Source organism: Hyperolius riggenbachi, chromosome 8 (assembly GCF_040937935.1).
Source record: "Hyperolius riggenbachi isolate aHypRig1 chromosome 8, aHypRig1.pri, whole genome shotgun sequence".
Lineage (NCBI taxonomy): Eukaryota > Metazoa > Chordata > Amphibia > Anura > Hyperoliidae > Hyperolius > Hyperolius riggenbachi.
In genome coordinates this window covers 33,954,394-33,974,942 of record NC_090653.1, presented here as the reverse complement: position 1 = coordinate 33,974,942, position 20,549 = coordinate 33,954,394, and the positions used below count along the sequence as shown (strand labels likewise).

At 44.7% G+C, this 20,549-nt stretch overlaps 1 protein-coding gene across 1 annotated transcript in view; it reads left to right on the top strand.

Moving 5' to 3' along the window:
• Window positions 1-20,549, top strand: part of LOC137527275 (H-2 class II histocompatibility antigen, A-U alpha chain-like) — a 54,806-nt gene that overhangs the window by 12,136 nt on the left and 22,121 nt on the right. Inside the window, exon 2 of the mRNA XM_068247781.1 lies at window positions 6,128-6,373. Within this exon, the coding sequence (XP_068103882.1) occupies window positions 6,128-6,373 (246 nt within the window). The remainder of the gene's footprint in view (window positions 1-6,127; window positions 6,374-20,549) is intronic.

Here is a 20,549-nt window from a genome sequence, read left to right as displayed (position 1 = left end):
ATGTCAAAATTATAATCGAATTTGGGAAAGTTTTAGCAAAACTACTTAAGTCGGTAGCTTACAAAACACCCACCCACAACAGCCCCGATTGTTAGCTTTCCATAATGGTGACATTTGTGGCCTTTTTTCTGATGCCCTGTGTCTTCTGGGAAGAAGGCCAATAGTTAAAAAGGCCAATAGTACACCTTGGGTATAATGGAATGCTGCAGAGACAGTTTGTTATTAAGAGAGGCAATCATTTTAACCATGATGAGTTGTTGAAAACATTTTGGTGTGTTTTAAAGCTTTGTCATTTAACCACTTGCTGACCGCCCACAGCCAATGGGCGGCGGCAAGGGCTGGGCCCAAACGACCGCAATACGCCCATCGGCGGCGGCGGGCGTGGTTATGAGGTGATCGCGTCACGCGTGACGTGATCAGCCGCCGGCAACAGGCTCTGCCCACCTGGCGCAGTAACCCGCCGGCCAGTCGGAAGCACCGGCAGGTTATTAGCTGCTTGATCGCCGCTACAAAGTGTATAATACACTTTGTAATGTATACAAAGTGTATTATACAGGCTGCCTCCTGCCCTGGTGGTCCCAGTGATCGAGGGACCACCAGGGCAGGCTGCAGCCACCCAGGTAAGTACCCAAGCACACTGATCTGCCCCCCCCTTCCCTCTGATTGCCCACAGGCCCCTCAGACCCCCCCTGCCCACCCCTCAGACCCCTGTTTGGACCCAATCACCCCCTTAATCACTCATCAATCACTCCCTGTCACTATCTGTCAACACTATTTTTTTGATTAGGTCCTAAACTGCCCTCTGGGGGCTCCTGATCACCCCCCCCCCACACACACAGGCACACACACACACACACACTCTCAGATCCTTTCCAGACCCCTCCCCTGTGTACTGTATACATCTATCCTCCCCTGTAATCACTTGTCAATCACCTGTCAATCACCCGTCAATCACCCCGTCACTGCCACCCATCAGATCAGACCCTAACCTTACTCTTACGGGCATCTGATCACCCACCCACACCATCAGATCGCCCGCAGACCCACCCTCATATCACCTCCAAACTACATTGTTTACATCTGTTCTGCCATCTAATTACCCACTGATCACCCATCAATCACCCCCTGTCACCACCTGTCACTGCTACCAATCAGATCAGACCCCTATCTGCCCCTAGGGCACCCAATCATCCGTCCACACCCTCAGAACGCCCTTAGACCCCCCAGACCTCCCCCCCTGTGTACTGTATACATCTATTCTCCCCTGTAATCACCTGTCAATCACCTGTCAATCACCCGTCAATCACCTGCTGTCACCACCTGTCACTGCCCCCCTCAGATCAGACCCTAACCTGCCTCTTACGGGCATCTGATCACCCACCCACACCATCAGATCGCCCGCAGACCCACCCTCATATCACCGCCAAAGTACATTGTTTACATCTGTTCTGCCATCTAATCACCCACTGATCACCCATCAATCACCCCCTGTCACCACCTGTCACTGCTACCAATCAGATCAGACCCCTATCTGCCCCTAGGGCACCCAATCACCCGCCCACACCCTCAGAACGCCCTTAGACCCCCCCAGACCTCCCCCCCTGTGTACTGTATACATCTACTCTCCCCTGTAATCACCTGTCACTGCCACCCATCAGATCATACCCTAACCTGCCTCTTACGGGCATCTGATCACCCACCCACACCATCAGATCGCCCGCAGACCCACCCTCAGATCACCTCCAAAGTGCATTTTTTACATCTGTTCTGCCATCTAATCACCCACTGATCACCCATCAATCACCCCCTGTCACCACCTGTCACTGCTACCCATCAGATCAGACCCCTATCTGCCCCTAGGGCACCCAATCACCCGCCCACACGCTCAGAATGCCCTCAGACCCCTCTAGACCTCCCCCCCTGTGTACTGCATACATCTATTCTTCCCTGTAATCACCTGTCAATCACCTGTTAATCACCCATCAAACACCCCCTGTCACCACCTGTCACTGCCACCCATCAGATCAGACCCTAACCTGCCTCTTACGGGCATCTGATCACCCACCCACACCATCAGATCGCCCGCAGACCCACCCTCAGATCACCTCCAAAGTGCATTGTTTACATCTGTTCTGCCATCTAATTACCCACTGATCACCCATCAATCACCCCTGTCACCACCTGTCACTGCTACCAATCAGATCAGACCCCTATCTGCCCCTAGGGCACCCAATCATCCGTCCACACCCTCAGAACGCCCTTAGACCCCCCAGACCTCCCCCCCTGTGTACTGTATACATCTATTCTCCCCTGTAATCACCTGTCAATCACCTGTCAATCACCCGTCAATCACCTGCTGTCACCACCTGTCACTGCCCCCCTCAGATCAGACCCTAACCTGCCTCTTACGGGCATCTGATCACCCACCCACACCATCAGATCGCCCGCAGACCCACCCTCATATCACCGCCAAAGTACATTGTTTACATCTGTTCTGCCATCTAATCACCCACTGATCACCCATCAATCACCCCCTGTCACCACCTGTCACTGCTACCAATCAGATCAGACCCCTATCTGCCCCTAGGGCACCCAATCACCCGCCCACACCCTCAGAACGCCCTTAGACCCCCCCCAGACCTCCCCCCCTGTGTACTGTATACATCTACTCTCCCCTGTAATCACCTGTCACTGCCACCCATCAGATCAGACCCTAACCTGCCTCTTACGGGCATCTGATCACCCACCCACACCATCAGATCGCCCGCAGACCCACCCTCAGATCACCTCCAAAGTGCATTTTTTACATCTGTTCTGCCATCTAATCACCCACTGATCACCCATCAATCACCCCCTGTCACTGCTACCCATCAGATCAGACCCCTATCTGCCCCTAGGGCACCCAATCACCCGCCCACACGCTCAGAATGCCCTCAGACCCCCCTAGACCTCCCCCCCTGTGTACTGCATACATCTATTCTTCCCTGTAATCACCTGTCAATCACCTGTCAATCACCCATCAAACACCCCCTGTCACCACCTGTCACTGCCACCCATCAGATCAGACCCTAACCTGCCTCTTACGGGCATCTGATCACCCACCCACACCATCAGATCGCCCGCAGACCCACCCTCAGATCACCTCCAAAGTGCATTGTTTACATCTGTTCTGCCATCTAATTACCCACTGATCACCCATCAATCACCCCCTGTCACTGCTACCCATCAGATCAGACCCCTATCTGCCCCTAGGGCACCCAATCACACGCCCACACGCTCAGAATGCCCTCAGACCCCCTAGACCTCCCCCCCTGTGTACTGCATACATCTATACTTCCCTGTAATCACCTGTCAATCACCTGTCAATCACCCATCAAACACCCCCTGTCACCACCTGTCACTGCCACCCATCAGATCAGACCCTAACCTGCCTCTTACAGGCATCTGATCACCCACACCATTTTAACATCTGTTCTGCCATCTAATCACCCACTGATCACCCACTAATCACCCATCAATCACCCCCTGTCACCGCTACCCATCAGCTCAGACCCTAATCTGCCCCTTGGGCACCCAATCACCCACCCACACCCTCAGACCCCAGCCCTGATCACCTCGCCAGTGCATTGCTTGCATCTGTTCCCCCCTCTAATCACACCTTGAGACATCCATCAATCACCTCCTGTCACCACCTGTCACCCCCTAGCACACCTACCCATCAGATCAGGCCCTAATTTGCCCTGTGTGGGCTCCTGATCACTCAACCAAACCCTTAGATCCCCCTCAGACCCCCTTCCGATCACCTCCCCAGTGCATTGATTGCATTTATTTTCCCCTCTAATCACCCCCTGAGACACCCATCACTCACCTCCTGTCACCCCCCTAGCACTCCTATCCATCAGATCATGCCCTAATCTGCCCCCTGCGGGCTTCTGATCACCCAGCCAAACCCTCACCCGCCCCACCACAGTGACAGAATTTTTTTTTTCTGATCACTGCTGGTCTCTACGACTTAATTGTGGCTGAGACCAACCGTTATGCCACACAATACGCAACCGCCAATCCAAGAAGCTACCATGCCCAGCCTTTTTTCGGTGGAAACCACTCCAAGTTTCCAAACGTAACATTTTTTGGGGCCTTCTCCTTAATATGGGTCTAGTCACAAAGAATGTATTGCGGTCTTATTGGTCTACGCACCCAATACATCACATGCCCATGTTCTCTGCTGCCATGTCCAGGTCACGATTTGAGAACATCCCGGGCTTCCTGCACTTCAGTGTCCATACAACCTGTCATCTAAGAGGCCACCCTGCTTATGACCGGTTCCACAAAATTCGCCCCCTCATAGACCACCTGTCATCAAAATTTGCAGATGCTTATACCCCTGAACAGTCATTTGGTTTCCAGACTACTCCTCACGGTTTTGGGCCTCTAAAATGCCAGGGCAGTATAGGAACCCCACAAGTGAACACATTTTAGAAAGAAGACACCCCAAGGTATTCCATTAGGTGTATGGCGAGTTCATAGAAGATTTTATTTTTTGTCACAAGTTAGCGGAAATTGATTTTTATTTTTATTTTTTTCACAAAGTGTCAATTTCTGCTAACGTGTGACAAAAAAAATCTTCTATGAACTCACCATACTCCTAACAGAATACCTTGGGGTGTTTTCTTTCTAAAATGGGGTCACTTGTGGGGTTCCTATACTGCCCTGGCATTTTAGGGGCCCTAAACCGTGAGGAGTAGTCTAGAAACCAAATTCCTCAAAATTACCTGTGAATAGGACGTTGGGCCCCTTAGCGCACCTAGGCTGCAAAAAAGTGTCACACGTGGTATCGCCGTACTCAGGAGAAGTAGTATGTTGTGTTTTGGGGTGTATTTTTACACATACCCATGCTGGGTGGGAGAAATATCTCTGTAAATGGATAATTGTGTGTAAAAAAAAACAAAAAATTGTCATTTACAGAGATATTTCTCCCACCCAGCATGGGTATATGTAAAAATACACCACAAAACACATTATACTACTTCTTATACTACTAAGCACGAATGACACCAATACATTTGGTGAAAAAACTGGCCCTGAAAAAACATTGGTGTTAACAGTCTGCTTTGTGCCCAAAAAGCTGATTATGTATATAGGGTATCATTTTAAGGGCCCTTTTCCACTAGCAATCGCTAGCGTTCGTGCTAAACGCTAGCGACTGCGATTCAGCAAAAGTTAAACATTTCCCGGCGATTTCCTGAAGTTTGCGATTGCGATTTTGCTATGCTATGCACTGCATTGCAAAATCGCGGCAATAATCGCTCCATGGCGCGATCACGATTAAGTAAAAAACGAATCGCGGTAGTGGAAATGACCTACCATGATTTCTATGTTAAAAAGCAAACCGTAGCGATTTGAAAATCACTAGCGGTTTGCGATTCAGCAATCGCAAACGCTCTAGTGGAAAAGGGCCCTTAGGGCCTGTTTCCACTACATGCAGATTCTGCATGCAGAAAACTGACTCCAATGAATGCCTTTGGGAAATCTGCATCAGAAAAATTGCGTTCAGTGGAAACAGGCCCATAGACATTCATTGGAGTCAGTTTTCTGCATGCAGAATCTGCGTGTAGTGGAAACAGGCTTACTGTGACAAGTAAGAGAATAGCAAAAGTGACAGAATTAAAAAGAAAATACATAAATTGTTACCTTAGGGGCTTAGCTTCTTAAATGTGTATGCCATAAGGGCATACATACTACTGTTATGTTTGCAAATACAGGCTTGTAATCATTGATAGGTTACAATGAGAAAACAAAAATCACAAAAAATACACCTTTATTTCCAACAATACATTTGTTACCACCATAGATTGTACTTGGGCATAATTTAAATGTTGTGATAACCAGGTCAAATAGGCAGATAAAATACGTGGGTTTTATCTACATTAACATTGTTTATTTTAAAACTACTGTATAGTGGTTGAAAATGGAGAAATAGTGTATTTATGATTTTCTTTTTCCTTTTTTTTCCCTTTCCTGCTGAGCTGTATAATAGCTAATCAGGGGCGTCCAAACTAAACTCTGAGGATATGCTGAAACTGCTAATCAGAACTCATTTGTTTGTGGTGTTCCTCTTCCATTTCAGTGGATTACTTTGAATATGGGGCAGCCATTGCGCAGACTCGGGCGCCTACAGGAGAATATCTCTATGATTACAGTGGAAAAGAGATACTTCATGTGGATATGGACAAAAAAACTGTGGTTTGGGAGAAGCCTGACTTTGAAGATGCTGGGTCATTTGATTTGCGGCTTGGCCTGCAAGAAATAAAAAACGCAAAAGAGAACTTAAAAGCATTAATGCAGAGGTCAAAAAATACTCCAGCAACAATCGGTAAGGATCCAATAACACGATTTACACTGCAACAATTTTTTTTCTCTTATATGCGTATAACTTCTCTAGTTAGTTGGATACCCACTTCACATACTTACTGTAGGTTTTCACGTGTACGTTCCTGACAATTTTGACACTTCAGCTGTGTCGCTATTGAAATAGCGATAACTTTTTCCTTACTTATAAAATCCAAGTGATGTATACAGTATTTTGCTTTTTTTTTCAGGACAGTCTAGGCTTTCTCTGTTTAATATTTCTTTTTTCTGAATTTTTATTTTATTTTATAGTCATATTATGGGAAAATATAGATGTAAATGCAGCAAAATACATTTTTTTTAAGTTTCACATGACAAGTCTCACAGCTATATAAGGTATCATGTTAAATCGTCCCTGCCTTATTTAACATGATACCTTATGTGCCTTATTTTACTATTAGCTGTGGTGGACCATTATCCCCAGCCTGTGCGTCTATAGCAATCAAATGCAACTGCCAGGGTGACTGTTTGGGGGCCACAGCGCTGTACAGATGCATTGCTATGTAATGGCTGAGGCCCTGAACTGTCACACTCGTGATCACAACCGAATGCTACAGGCGGCAATCACTAAAGGTTTAGTAACATGTGTAGGTATTACAGGGGTTAAAAAGGGGCTCATAGGGTAGGTAGGGGTTAAGGGTAGGAACCCACTAGGCTGAATCACAAATGCGTTTTCCACTATGTGCTATGGAAAACGCATATGCCATTCTGCCTACAATGTTCGTACCCGTACCCTTAAACTTAACTGAAGGGGGAAAAACACTTTATTTGTAATTGTGAGCTTGTCAGTTTAACTTTTATTTACAACTTTACTGAATGATTGCTTCTACATAATTTCAAAAGCAGCTATTATTCACTGTTAAAGCAGATTTTGCACGCAGGTGCAAGCGTGGGAGTGTGTATAGTGGCATTCAGCTCTGGACGTACAAGTTATATCCAGGAACACAGAGCTGCACTGATCTGGATGTACGATGTACGTCCAGTAACATTATCTGGGATACAGAAGTTGTGGAGATGAAGACAAAACAAATCTAGTTGTCAAACCTAGGCCATTTGTTGTTTTTTTATTACATGAAAGTTCAGAAAAATCCTTCCTTGAAGCTGACACTTAAATAAACAGAGTTCAGTGCCCTATCGTTGCTCTCAACTGATATATAATGTTTCTTGAAGTTTTGGAAATTAGAATATTAGTAAGCAATGGAATAGTGACAGTGTCAGGGACTATCGCATTTGTAATTAGGGATGGTCAAGTAGATACTAAAAATTTGGAATTACTGCAAATGTTATGCAGACTTGTGTGACTTGAAGACGGACTAATCAAATCCAGCAACTGCATGTTTAAAGGGAAGGTCCAAGCAAAATAAAAAAATGAGCTTCACTTACCTGGGGCTTCTACCAGCCCCATGCAGCCATCCTGTGCCCTCGTAGTCACTCACTGCTGCTCCAGTCCCCGGCTGGCAGCTTGGGCCGCATTGCGTACATTTTTACGCATTCCCGCTAGTACAGGAACATTAACACATACATTTTTACGCGTTAGTGGTGCCATGCGTAACTTTTTACGCATGGCACCACTAACGCGTAAAAATGTATGTGTGAATGTTCCTGTACTAGTGGGAATGCGTAAAAATGTACACAATGCGGCACGCCGACCTCCGAGGTCGGCAAGCTGCCAGCGGGGGACTGGAGCAGCAGTGAGTGACTATGAGGGCACAGGATGGCTGCATGGGGCTGGTAGAAGCCCCAGGTAAGTGAAGCTCATTTTTTTATTTTGCTTGGACCTTCCCTTTAAGCATCTAAAAGAATAGCCCCCTGATTTAACCCTCTATTAATGCCAGTATCATTTGTTTTCAAAGCAGAAAAAAACATTAAAACCAAAATGGCCCTTATGGCGGGCACAGCAGCATATGAAATTTAATGTTGATAAATGTAAAGTCATGCACCTTGGACGAACCAGTGGTACAGCACCATATAAAATAAATGGCATACAGTTGGGAACATCAGACTAGGAGAAGGACTTGGGAATATTGGCTGATGACAAGTTAAGTAATCGTATATAATGTCAAGCAGTGGTAGCTGACGCTAATAAAATTCTAGAATGCCTAAAATGGGAAATAAAATCTTGAGATGCTAGTATACTACTCCCTTTGTATAAATCACTGTTCTGGAGTATGGAATACAATTTTGGGCACTGCACTACAGAAAGGACCTTGACCTTCTAGAGGGGGTACAATGACAGGCAACTAAATTAATCAGAGGGATGGAAGATCTCACTTACTAAGAAAGGTTAGACAAACTGGGTTTATTTAGCTTGAAAAAAGGCAACTGAGAGGTAACCTAATTAACATGTATAAATACATCAGAGGGCAATACAAAAGCTTTGCAGATGAGCTTTTTGACCGTAGGATTGAACAACGGACAAGGGGACATGATCTGCATCAGGGCCGGGCCGAGGCATAGGCTGGAGAGGCTCCAGCCTCAGGGCGCTGTGTAGGAGGGGGCGCAGAATTCATTCAGCTGTCATTCCTAATTGTGTTTGAAGCAGAAATAAATAAGAAAAGGGGATACATGGCAGCCACTGCTAGCCAGATAACTAGATATTAAGGAGTTGGGGAGGTTGTGGACCCTGTGGCGCCTCGTAGTCTAATAGCAATCAGTGTGTGACGGCTGGGGTGGCAGGGATGGAGGGGCGCACTTTGGTGTCTCAGCCTTGGGTGCTGGAGGCAGAGGCGGGACAAGCTCCTCCAGCACCCAAGGCTGAGACACCAAAGTGCGCCCCTCCATCCCTCCACCCCAGCCGTCACACACTGATTGCTATTAGACTAAGAGGTACCCCAGAGCCCCCAACATCTTAATCTCTAGTTATCTGGCTTGCAGTCACTTCCATGTATCTCCTTTTCTTATTTCTTTCTGCTTCAAACACAATTAGGAATGACAGCTGAATGAATTGTGCGCCCCCTCCTACACTGCGCCCTGAGGCTGGAGCCTCTCCAGCCTATGCCTCGGCCCGGCCCTGGCTGGAGGACCTTGTCCCGGCTCTGATCTGCGTAAGGAAAAGTTTTTGCCATCTATTTAGAAAGGGGTCCTTCACAGCGAGAGTTAAAATCTGGAATATCTTAACTCAGGAAGTAGCTATGGCAAGCTCTATATCTGAATTTAACCTCTTGGGGACTGCCTAACGCTGATGGGCGTGGCCACGGTGGCAGCCCCAGGACCCCCTAATGCCAATTGGCGTCAAGTCCTGGGGCTAGTTTGCAGGAGATCGCGCGCAGGCTGCACGCGCATCTTCTGCTCGGGGGCGATCACCGCTTCGGGAGACTTATAGACGGCGAAACCGCTGTCTTATTAACATGTACAGCGCTGCGATCAGCAGCAGCGCTGTACTGGGGACAGCCGTGTGACATGGCTGTCCCCTCCTGAGGCTGGGGAGTGATCGGCTGTCATAGGCTGAAGCCTATGACAGGTGATCATGCTGATTGGCTGGCGGGGGGAGGGAGGGAGGGAGCAGGGCTGGAAAGAAAAAAAAATAGTCATTTTTATAAAAAAAAAAAAAAAAAAAAAAGGTAACATAAATATTGATTTAAAAAAAAAATAAACACAGGGGGGAGATCAGACCCCACCAACAGACAGCTCTGTTGGTGAGGAGAAAAGGGGGGGGGAATCACTAGTGTGCTATGTTGTGCGGCCCTGCAGCTTGGCCTTAAAGCTGCAGTGGCCAATTTAAACATAGCCTGGTCTTTAGTGAGGTTTAGCACTGTGGTCCTGAAGTTGTTAAAGTGAACCGAGCATCATTTTTAACATCCAGGGCAGCTCTATACCAAATAAAAAATGCATTCTAAAAACGTGGTTTATTATTAAAAAAAACTTTAATTTTACCTCATTTTTTTACATCTAAGAGTTAAATTAGCCACTTTGTCCGACCGCAAAGGACCTGCGGTCCCTGAGCAGGAGATGGTGAAAACAGATAAGAAATTGCCTCTTTAGACTTAATTGACCACAAACAAACCCCCATTGTACTTCAAACAGAAAACATCAGTTACAGTTGAAGAATGTCACACCTAGCCTGGATAACAGCACTTTTAAAACAGCAGGGGTTGAGCTTCTGAACAATGTCAGCCCTTGCAGCTATTTGAAGCCAAGAGCTGCTTGGATCCCTTTAAAGAGGTATGGATGCTTTCCTTACATTGAAAGGTATCCAAAGCTATAGTTACTAGATAATTTCCTGGAGAGTTGATTCAGGGATTCAGGGATTTATCTGACTGCTATCTGGAGTAGGGAACAAATGTTTCCCTTTTAAGACTAATTGGCCCAGGCCTTGTAAGGTTTTTCACCTTCCTCTGGATCAATTGGGATATGAACGGGTTCAGGCTGTTTTATTTTTCCTTCTGGTTGAACATGATGGACATATGTCTTTTTTCAAACAAACTAACTATGTTACTATGTTACCTTAACTTTTTCAGCCACTAAAGCATTATTGTATTTTTTATAGTTATTAAAGTGGAACTAAACTCAGAACTTCCTCTCGGCTCTAAAAGATTAGCAACTGCACGAAAACTTTTATGGAAAAAAATCTTCATTACAATTAATGGACATCCTAAAAATAAACACTCTTTTTCACTTTGCAGGGAACACCAAAGGGTTAAGCCTCCATGTTTAGTGTATAGGGAGAGCTGTCTCCTGCAGTTTATTTACAGATGCTGATAAGAACTAATTAAACATTTTGATCTAACTAAAAAAACACAAGGCACAGAGATGTGAATTTCCTCTTCAACTACCCTATATTCTCAAGTATAAGCCAAGGTTTTGGGACTAAAAAAGTGGTCCCAAAGTGGGGGTCTTGGCTGATACTCAAGTGCAGGTATAGGCTGGGGGATTAGAGAGAAGGAGAAAGGAGCAGTGGTACAGTGGAACTTACTACTACATCCGGTGAGAGGCCATGTACACAGAGAAGCCCGGCAGCATGTGATCATTGCCTGGAGACCAAAAGGTGAGTCACCCTGCCTCTGCTGCCATACTAGATTTAAGCAATGGAGAGAGGAGCACAGAGGATGACCCAAGAAGAGGGAGGAGTTGGGCCCCCCTCCCCCACTGTGCTGCTGTTCCCCTCTCCTTCTCTCTAATCTCCCAGCCTGCGTGGGGAGGGGAGAGCACAGCTATACCTGGCTAATTTACACTGTGGACACCTATGGCTGGCTAACCTATACTGGGGCACCTTTGGCTGGCTAACCTATACTGGGGCACCTATGGCTGGCTAACTTATACTAAGACACCTATGGCTGGCTAACCTATACTGGGGCACCTATGGCTGGCTAATTTATACTGTGGACACCTATGGCTGGCTAACCTATCCTAGGGCACCTATGGCTTGCTAACCTATACTAAGAAACCTATGGCTGGCTAACCTATACTGGGGCACCTATGGCTGACTAACCTATGCTGAAGAAGCTAAGGCTAGCTAACCTATACTGGGGAACCTATGGCTGGCCAACCTATATTGCAGAACCTTTGGCTGGCTAACCTATACTGGGGCACCTATGGCTGCCTAACCTATATTGGGGCATCTATGGCTGGCTAACCTATACATGGGCACCTATGACTGGCTAACCTATACTGGGGATACCTATACTGGGGCACCTATGGCTAGCTAATCTACACTGGGGCACCATGTCTGGTTAACCTATAGTTGGGCACCTATGGCTGGCTAACTTATACTGGGGCACCTATGGCTGGCTAGCCTATACTAGGACACCTCTGGCTGGCTAGCCTATACTGGGGCACCTATGGCTGGCTAACCTATACTGGGGCACCTATGGCTGGCTAACCTATACTCGGGTCAGTCATTTTTTCCTGGTTTTTAGGGTAAAAGTTGGGGGGGTTTATCCTATACCTATACCTCAGGTCGACTTATACCTGAGTATATACGGTATATGTGGTATAAACATTTTTCATTGTTTGCTGTGCAAGACTTTGGTACTGCTTTAAAGGATACATGAGGCAAATGATAAAAAAAATCAGATTTACTTAAAGGAATACTGTAGGGGGGTTGGGGGAAAATGAGTTGAACTTACCTGGGGCTTCTAATGGTCCCCCGCAGACGTCCTTTGCCTGCGCAGCCACTCACCGATGCTCTGGCCCCGCCTCTGGTTCACTTCTGGAATTTCAGACTTTAAAGTCTGAAAAACACTGCGCCTGCATTGTCATGTCCTCGTTCCCGCTGATGTCACCAGGAGTGTACTGTGCAGGCACAGACCATACTGGGCTTGTGCTATACACTCCTGGTGACGTCAGTGGGAGCGAGGACACAGCAACACAGGCGCAGTGGTTTTCAAACTTTAAAGTCTGAAATTCCAGAAGTGAACCGGAGGCGGGGCCAGAGCATCGGTGAGTGGCTGCGTGGGCACAGGATGTCTGTGGGGGACCATTAGAAGCCCCTGGTAAGTTTACTTCATTTTCCCCCGACCCCCCTACAGTATCCCTTTAACTGGGGCTTCTTCCAGCCCCTAGAAGCCTACATGTCCCTCTGGGAGGGCACAGTCGCAACACTGGTTTTATTTTCACTTCTTGATTTTTTTACCATTTTCCATAGAAAATGGATGATAACACAAACACTTTTCTTTCACTTGTGGTTAGTGGTAGGCTGAAAACCATTTATTGCAACAACTGTGTTTACTCTTTTAAAAACAAAATCACTACACAAACTACTCAAATGACCCTGACCCAAAAGTTTACATACCCTGGTGATTTGTCCTGATTACTTGAATGGTTATTAAAGATAAGTACACCTGTAATCTGTTTGCTTGTAATAAGTGGGTGTGTATAAAAGGTCAAGGAGTTTTTGGACTCCTGACAGAATTTTACATATTTCATCCAGTGCCGTACTGATGTTTTTTATATTCTAAGTCATGGGGAAAGCAAAAGCAATTTCAAAGGTTCTACAGGAAATGGTTGTTCAGCTCAGAAACAGGAAAGACATATAAGAAAATATCCATTGAGAATGCTAATCAGCAGTGTTCAAATTCAAATTAAGAAGTGGAAAATTATGGGTTCTGTTGACACCAAACCCTGGTCAGGTAGATCAAATACAATTTCAGCCACAACTGCCGGAAAAATTGTTCGGGATGCAAGAAAGAACCCACAAATAACTTCAGATGAAATACAGGATTCTCTGAAAAAATGTGTAGTGGCAGTTTCAAGAAGCACAGTAAGGAGACAAAAAATAGTTTGAAGTGATACGACTAAACTGAACTTTTTGGCTGCAAAGATAAACCCTCCATGTTGAGAGGAATCAAAAATGTCTTTGATGAAAGGTACACCGTTCCTACTGTAAAACATTGTAGTGGATTGCTGATGTTTTTAGGGATGTGTGAGCTACCTAGGCACAAGAAACTTGGTCAGAATTGTTTGCAATATGAATACAGTAAGTTATCAAAAAATACTGGAGAAAAATTTGGACTCATCGCCAGGAAGCTGATCATGAGACATACTTGGACATTTCCAACGTGAAAATGACCCAAAGCACAAGGCCAAGTCGACCTGCTGTGAATAGCTACAGCAACATAGAGTGAATGTTCTGGAGTGGCCTTCCTTAGTCTCCCAACCTCAGTATCAATTATTGAGCCACCCTGGGGAGTAGTGGTGCTCTGTAACATTCTTACCTTCCAGCGGTAGGTCCTGCAGCGTCTCTGACGTGGTCCGGGCGAGCGGCGGGACTTCGCAGCAGACGTCCTCTGGCAGCATCCCCGGCATTTCTCCGGCGCTGTCTTCCGGCTTGCGTGTGACCCAAAGGTCGCACCGCGCACGCGCGAGTTTGAGTGAGCCTTATAGGCTCAGGAGGAGGGTTAGGGATGACGGCAGGTGATGTCACAGGTGGCATCACCAATTGGGGGTGGTTTCTGGGGAATTAGCATTTGTATTTAAGGCCAGTGCTTTCAGTCATTCACTGTCCTTGATACTAATCAGTTTGCTGGTTCTTGGCCTAGCTAGCTATTTTGAGCTACATCAATATATTGTGTACATGCACAATATATATGTTCTCTAGTTAGTCAGTCGTTTGTTATTTTCGTATTGATTATTATTATTGTAATTCATTCGTAATATCCTCCTGATATTATTGAAGTAACATCTGTATATTTACCTGTGTACCGACCTCTTGCTTGTTTCGTGACCGTGCTCTAGTCTAATCCTTCTGTACCGCTGCCATCTGATTTAAGTTACCGACTCGGCCTGTCCCTGACTCTGTTACTGCCTGATCCTTGCAATACGACCTACATCTGATACCCGTTACTGACCCTGCTTGAATTTGACTACAATTTTGCTTAACGACATTAGTACCTCAATACCTATACTTGTGCACAAGTTCTGACCGGTCCAAAACTACGCATTAAGGTTATTGTATATTTCTCTGTACGATATCGCGTCACGCTCAAGCGTGATATGCTTGTAATGACCAATTTCGACTTACGTTGTGATTCCGATTCTGAGTCAAAATTACGTGTAAATACAGACGTAATTTTGACTCGGATTATGCTTGAATTGTACATAGTCATATATACATGCATATATACATCTATATATATAAAATCAGATGTGTGTATGTATGTATGTACAGTGGTGTGAAAAACGATTTGCCCCCTTCCTGATTTCTTATTCTTTTGCATGTTTGTCACACTTAAATGTTTCTGCTCATCAAAAACCGTTAACTATTAGTCAAAGATAACATAACTGAACACAAAATGCAGTCTTAAATGATGGTTTTTATTATTTAGTGAGAAAAAAAACTCCAAATCTACATGGCCCTGTGTGAAAAAGTGATTGCCCCCCTTGTTAAAAAATAACTTAACTGTGGTTTATCACACCTGAGTTCAATTTCTGTAGTCACCACCAGGCCTAATTACTGCCACACCTGTTTCAATCAAGAAATCACTTAAATAGGAGCTATCTGACACAGAGAAGTAGACCAAAAGCACCTCAAAAGCTAGACATCATGCCAAGATCCAAAGAAATTCAGGAACAAATGAGAACAAAAGTACTGTAATTGAGGTCTATCAGTCTGGTAAAGGTTATAAAGCCATTTCTAAAGCTTTGGGACTCCAGCGAACCACAGTGAGAGCCATTATCCACAAATGGCAAAAACATGGAACAGTGATGAACCTTCCCAGGAATGGCCGGCCGACCAATATTACCCCAAGAGTGCAGAGAAAACTCATCCGAGAGGCCACAAAAGACCACAGGACAACATCTAAAGAACTGCAGGCATCACTTGCATCAATTAAGGTCAGTGTTCACGACTCCACCATAAGAAAGAGACTGGGCAAAAACGGCCTGCATGGCAGATATCCAAGGCGCAAACCACTTTTAAGCAAAAAGAACATTAAGGCTCGTCTCAATTTTGCTAAAAAACATCTCAATGATTGCCAAGACTTTTGGGAAAATACCTTATGGACCGACGAAACATAAGTTAAACTTTTTGGAAGGTGCGTGTCCCGTTACATCTGGCGTAGAAGTAACACAGCATTTCAGCAAAAGAACATCATACCAACAGTAAAATATGGTGGTGGTAGTGTGATGGTCTGAGGTTGTTTTGCTGCTTCAGGACCTGGAAGGCTTGCTGTGATAGATGGAACCATGAATTCTACTGCCTACCAAAAAATCCTGAAGGAGAATGTCCGGCCATCTGTTCGTCAACTCAAGCTGAAGCGATCTTGGGTGCTGCAGCAGGACAATGACCCAAAACACACCAGCAAATCCACCTCTGAATGGCTGAAGAAAAACAAAATGAAGACTTTGGAGTGGCCTAGTCAAAGCCCTGACCTGAATCCTATTGAGATGTTGTGGCATGACCTTAAAAAGGCGGTTCATGCTAGAAAACCCTCAGATAAAGCTGAATTACAACAATTCTGCAAAGATGAGTGGGCCAAAATTTCTCCAGAGCGCTGTAAAAGACTTGTTGCAAGTTATCGCAAACGCTTGATTGCAGTTATTGCTGCTAAGGGTGGCCCAACCAGTTATTAGGTTCAGGGGGCAATTTCTTTTTCACACAGCTCCATGTAGGTTTGGAGTTTTTTTTCTCACTAAATAATAAAAACCATCATTTAAAACTGCATTTTGTGTTCAATTATGTTATCTTTGACTAATAGTTAACGTTTTTTGATGAGCAGAAACATTTAAGTGTGACAAACATGCAAAAGAATAAGAAATCAGGGAGGGGGCAAATAGTTTTTCACACCACTGTATGTGTGTGTGTGTGTATGTATGTGCCGCGATCACGCAAAAATGGCTTGACCGATTTGAACGAAACTTGGTACACAGATCCCTTACTACCTGGGATGATATGTTCTGGGGGTCTCGCGGCCCCCCTGCACACGTGGGCGGAGCTACAAACAGCCAATCAGATTTTACCCATTCAAGTCAATGGAAAAAATGTAAAAAGCTGCCATTCTCACAGTAAACAAGCCAGAGTCCCCACACTTGGCACAGTTGGTCACTTGGTGACCGAGGTTACAAATCCAGGAAAAGTGGGCGGAGCATAAAACAGCCAATCAAATTTCAGCCATTCATTTTAAATGGGAAAATGTAAACTGCGACCATTCTTAGACTGTTAATCGCAGGGTTCTCAAACTTGGCACACTTGGTCACTGGGTGAATGTGATTAAGATTCGAGAAAGTGGGTGGAGCCTACAACAGCCAATCAAAATTCACCTATTGATTTTCAAGGGGAATATTTAAACTGCTGCCATTCTTACAACTGTTAATGGCAGTGGCTTCAAACTTGCTACAGTCGGTCTTTGGGTGACTGGGGTCAAAATTCACAAAGGGGCGGGCCACAAACAGCCAATCAGATTTCCTTGGTGGATAAACTGCTTCCATTCACACATTTTTGATGCCAGGAACCTGAAAGCTCACAAACTTGGTCATTGAGTGACTGTGTGTCCAGGTTAAAAAAGTGGGCGGAGCCAAAAACAAAAAATAATTTACTAGGAAAATATAAACTGAAGCCATTCTTACACCGTTAATGGCAGTGTTCTCAAACTTTGCACCGTTGGTCACTGGGTAAATGAGATTAAGAATTTGGAAGGTAAGTGGAGCCTACAACAGCCAATCAGAATTCACCTTTCGGTTTTCAAAGGGAATATTTAAGCTGCTACCATTCTTATACTGTTAATAGCAGATGCCTCAAACCTGGTACAGTTGGTCACTGGGTGATTAGGGTTCAAATTCAGAAAGGGGGCGGAGCCACAAACAGCCAATCAGATTTGTTTATTTTTCAATGGGAATATACAAAGTATTGATACCAAGGACCCCAAAGCTGATACACTTGATAATTGAGTGACTGTATGTCAAGGTTAGAAATAGTGTGCGGCGCCAACAACTTAATTTTTTACATTGCAGGGTTCCCAAACTTGACCCAATTGGCCACTGGGTGACTGGGATTAATATTCAGAAATGTGGGTGGAGCCTAAAAACAGCCAATCAAAATTTACCTATTGATTTTCAAGGGGGAACATTTACATTGCTACCATTTTTACACTGTTAATGGCAGAGGTCTCAAACCTGATACAGTCAGTTATTGGGTGACTGGGGTCCGAATTCACTAAAGTGGGTGGAGCCACAAACAGCCAATCTGATTTTTTAGATTGATTTTAGCCATTCTGTTATTAGCAGGGTTCTCAAACTTGACACAGTTGGCCACTGGGTGACTGGGACTAATATTCAGGAAAGTGGGTGGAGCCTACAGCAGCCAATCAAAATTAACCTTTTGATTTTCAAGGGGAATATTTACATTGCTCCTATTCATACATTCTTAATGGCAGAGGCATCAAATCTGGTACAGTCAGTCACTGGGAGACTGGGGTTTAAATTCTGAAAAGGGAGTGGGCCAAAACAGCCAATCAGATTTGTTTAATTTCAATGGTAAAATGCAACTTATTGATGCCAAAGACCCCACAGCTCATAAACTTGGTCATTGAGTGACTGTATGTCAAGGTTAGAAATAGTGGGCAGAGCCAAAAACAACTAACTTTTTACATGGGAAAATATAAATTGCAGCTATTCTTACACTATTAATGGCAGGGTTCTCAAACTTGACACAGTTGGTCACTGGGGGACTAGGATTAATATTCGGAAAAGTAGGTGGAGCCTACAAGAGCCAATCAAAATTCACCTATTGATTTTCAAGGGGAATATTTAAACTGCTGCCATTCTTACAACTGTTAATGGCAATGGCTTCAAACTTGCTACAGTCGGTCTTTGGGTGACTGGGGTCAAAATTCACAAAGGGGCGGGCCACAAACAGCCAATCAGATTTCCTTGGTGGATAAACTGCTTCCATTCACACATTTTTGATGCCAGGAACCTGAAAGCTCACAAACTTGGTCATTGAGTGACTGTGTGTCCAGGTTAAAAAAAGTGGGCGGAGCCAAAAACAAAAAAAAAATTTACTAGGAAAATATAAACTGAAGCCATTCTTACACCGTTAATGGCAGTGTTCTCAAACTTTGCACAGTTGGTCACTGGGTAAATGAGATTAAGAATTTGGAAGGTAAGTGGAGCCTACAACAGCCAATCAGAATTCACCTTTCGGTTTTTAAAGGGAATATTTAAGCTGCTACCATTCTTATACTGTTAATAGCAGATGCCTCAAACCTGGTACAGTTGGTCACTGGGTGATTAGGGTTCAAATTCAGAAAGGGGGCGGAGCCACAAACAGCCAATCAGATTTGTTTATTTTTCAATGGGAATATGCAAAGTATTGATACCAAGGACCCCAAAGCTGATACACTTGATAATTGAGTGACTGTATGTCAAGGTTAGAAATAGTGTGCGGCGCCAACAACTTAATTTTTTACATGGCAGGGTTCCCAAACTTGACCCAATTGGCCACTGGGGGACTAGGATTAATATTCGGAAAAGTAGGTGGAGCCTACAAGAGCCAATCAAAATTCACCTATTGATTTTCAAGGGGAATATTTAAACTGCTGCCATTCTTACAACTGTTAATGGCAATGGCTTCAAACTTGCTACAGTCGGTCTTTGGGTGACTGGGGTCAAAATTCACAAAGGGGCGGGCCACAAACAGCCAATCAGATTTCCTTGGTGGATAAACTGCTTCCATTCACACATTTTTGATGCCAGGAACCTGAAAGCTCACAAACTTGGTCATTGAGTGACTGTGTGTCCAGGTTAAAAAAAGTGGGCGGAGCCAAAAACAAAAAAAAAATTTACTAGGAAAATATAAACTGAAGCCATTCTTACACCGTTAATGGCAGTGTTCTCAAACTTTGCACAGTTGGTCACTGGGTAAATGAGATTAAGAATTTGGAAGGTAAGTGGAGCCTACAACAGCCAATCAGAATTCACCTTTCGGTTTTTAAAGGGAATATTTAAGCTGCTACCATTCTTATACTGTTAATAGCAGATGCCTCAAACCTGGTACAGTTGGTCACTGGGTGATTAGGGTTCAAATTCAGAAAGGGGGCGGAGCCACAAACAGCCAATCAGATTTGTTTATTTTTCAATGGGAATATACAAAGTATTGATACCAAGGACCCCAAAGCTGATACACTTGATAATTGAGTGACTGTATGTCAAGGTTAGAAATAGTGTGCGGCGCCAACAACTTAATTTTTTACATGGCAGGGTTCCCAAACTTGACCCAATTGGCCACTGGGTGACTGGGATTAATATTCAGAAATGTGGGTGGAGCCTAAAAACAGCCAATCAAAATTTACCTATTGATTTTCAAGGGGGAACATTTACATTGCTACCATTTTTACACTGTTAATGGCAGAGGTCTCAAACCTGATACAGTCAGTTATTGGGTGACTGGGGTCCGAATTCACTAAAGTGGGTGGAGCCACAAACAGCCAATCTGATTTTTTAGATTGATTTTAGCCATTCTGTTATTAGCAGGGTTCTCAAACTTGACACAGTTGGCCACTGGGTGACTGGGACTAATATTCAGGAAAGTGGGTGGAGCCTACAGCAGCCAATCAAAATTAACCTTTTGATTTTCAAGGGGAATATTTACATTGCTCCTATTCATACATTCTTAATGGCAGAGGCATCAAATCTGGTACAGTCAGTCACTGGGAGACTGGGGTTTAAATTCTGAAAAGGGAGTGGGCCAAAACAGCCAATCAGATTTG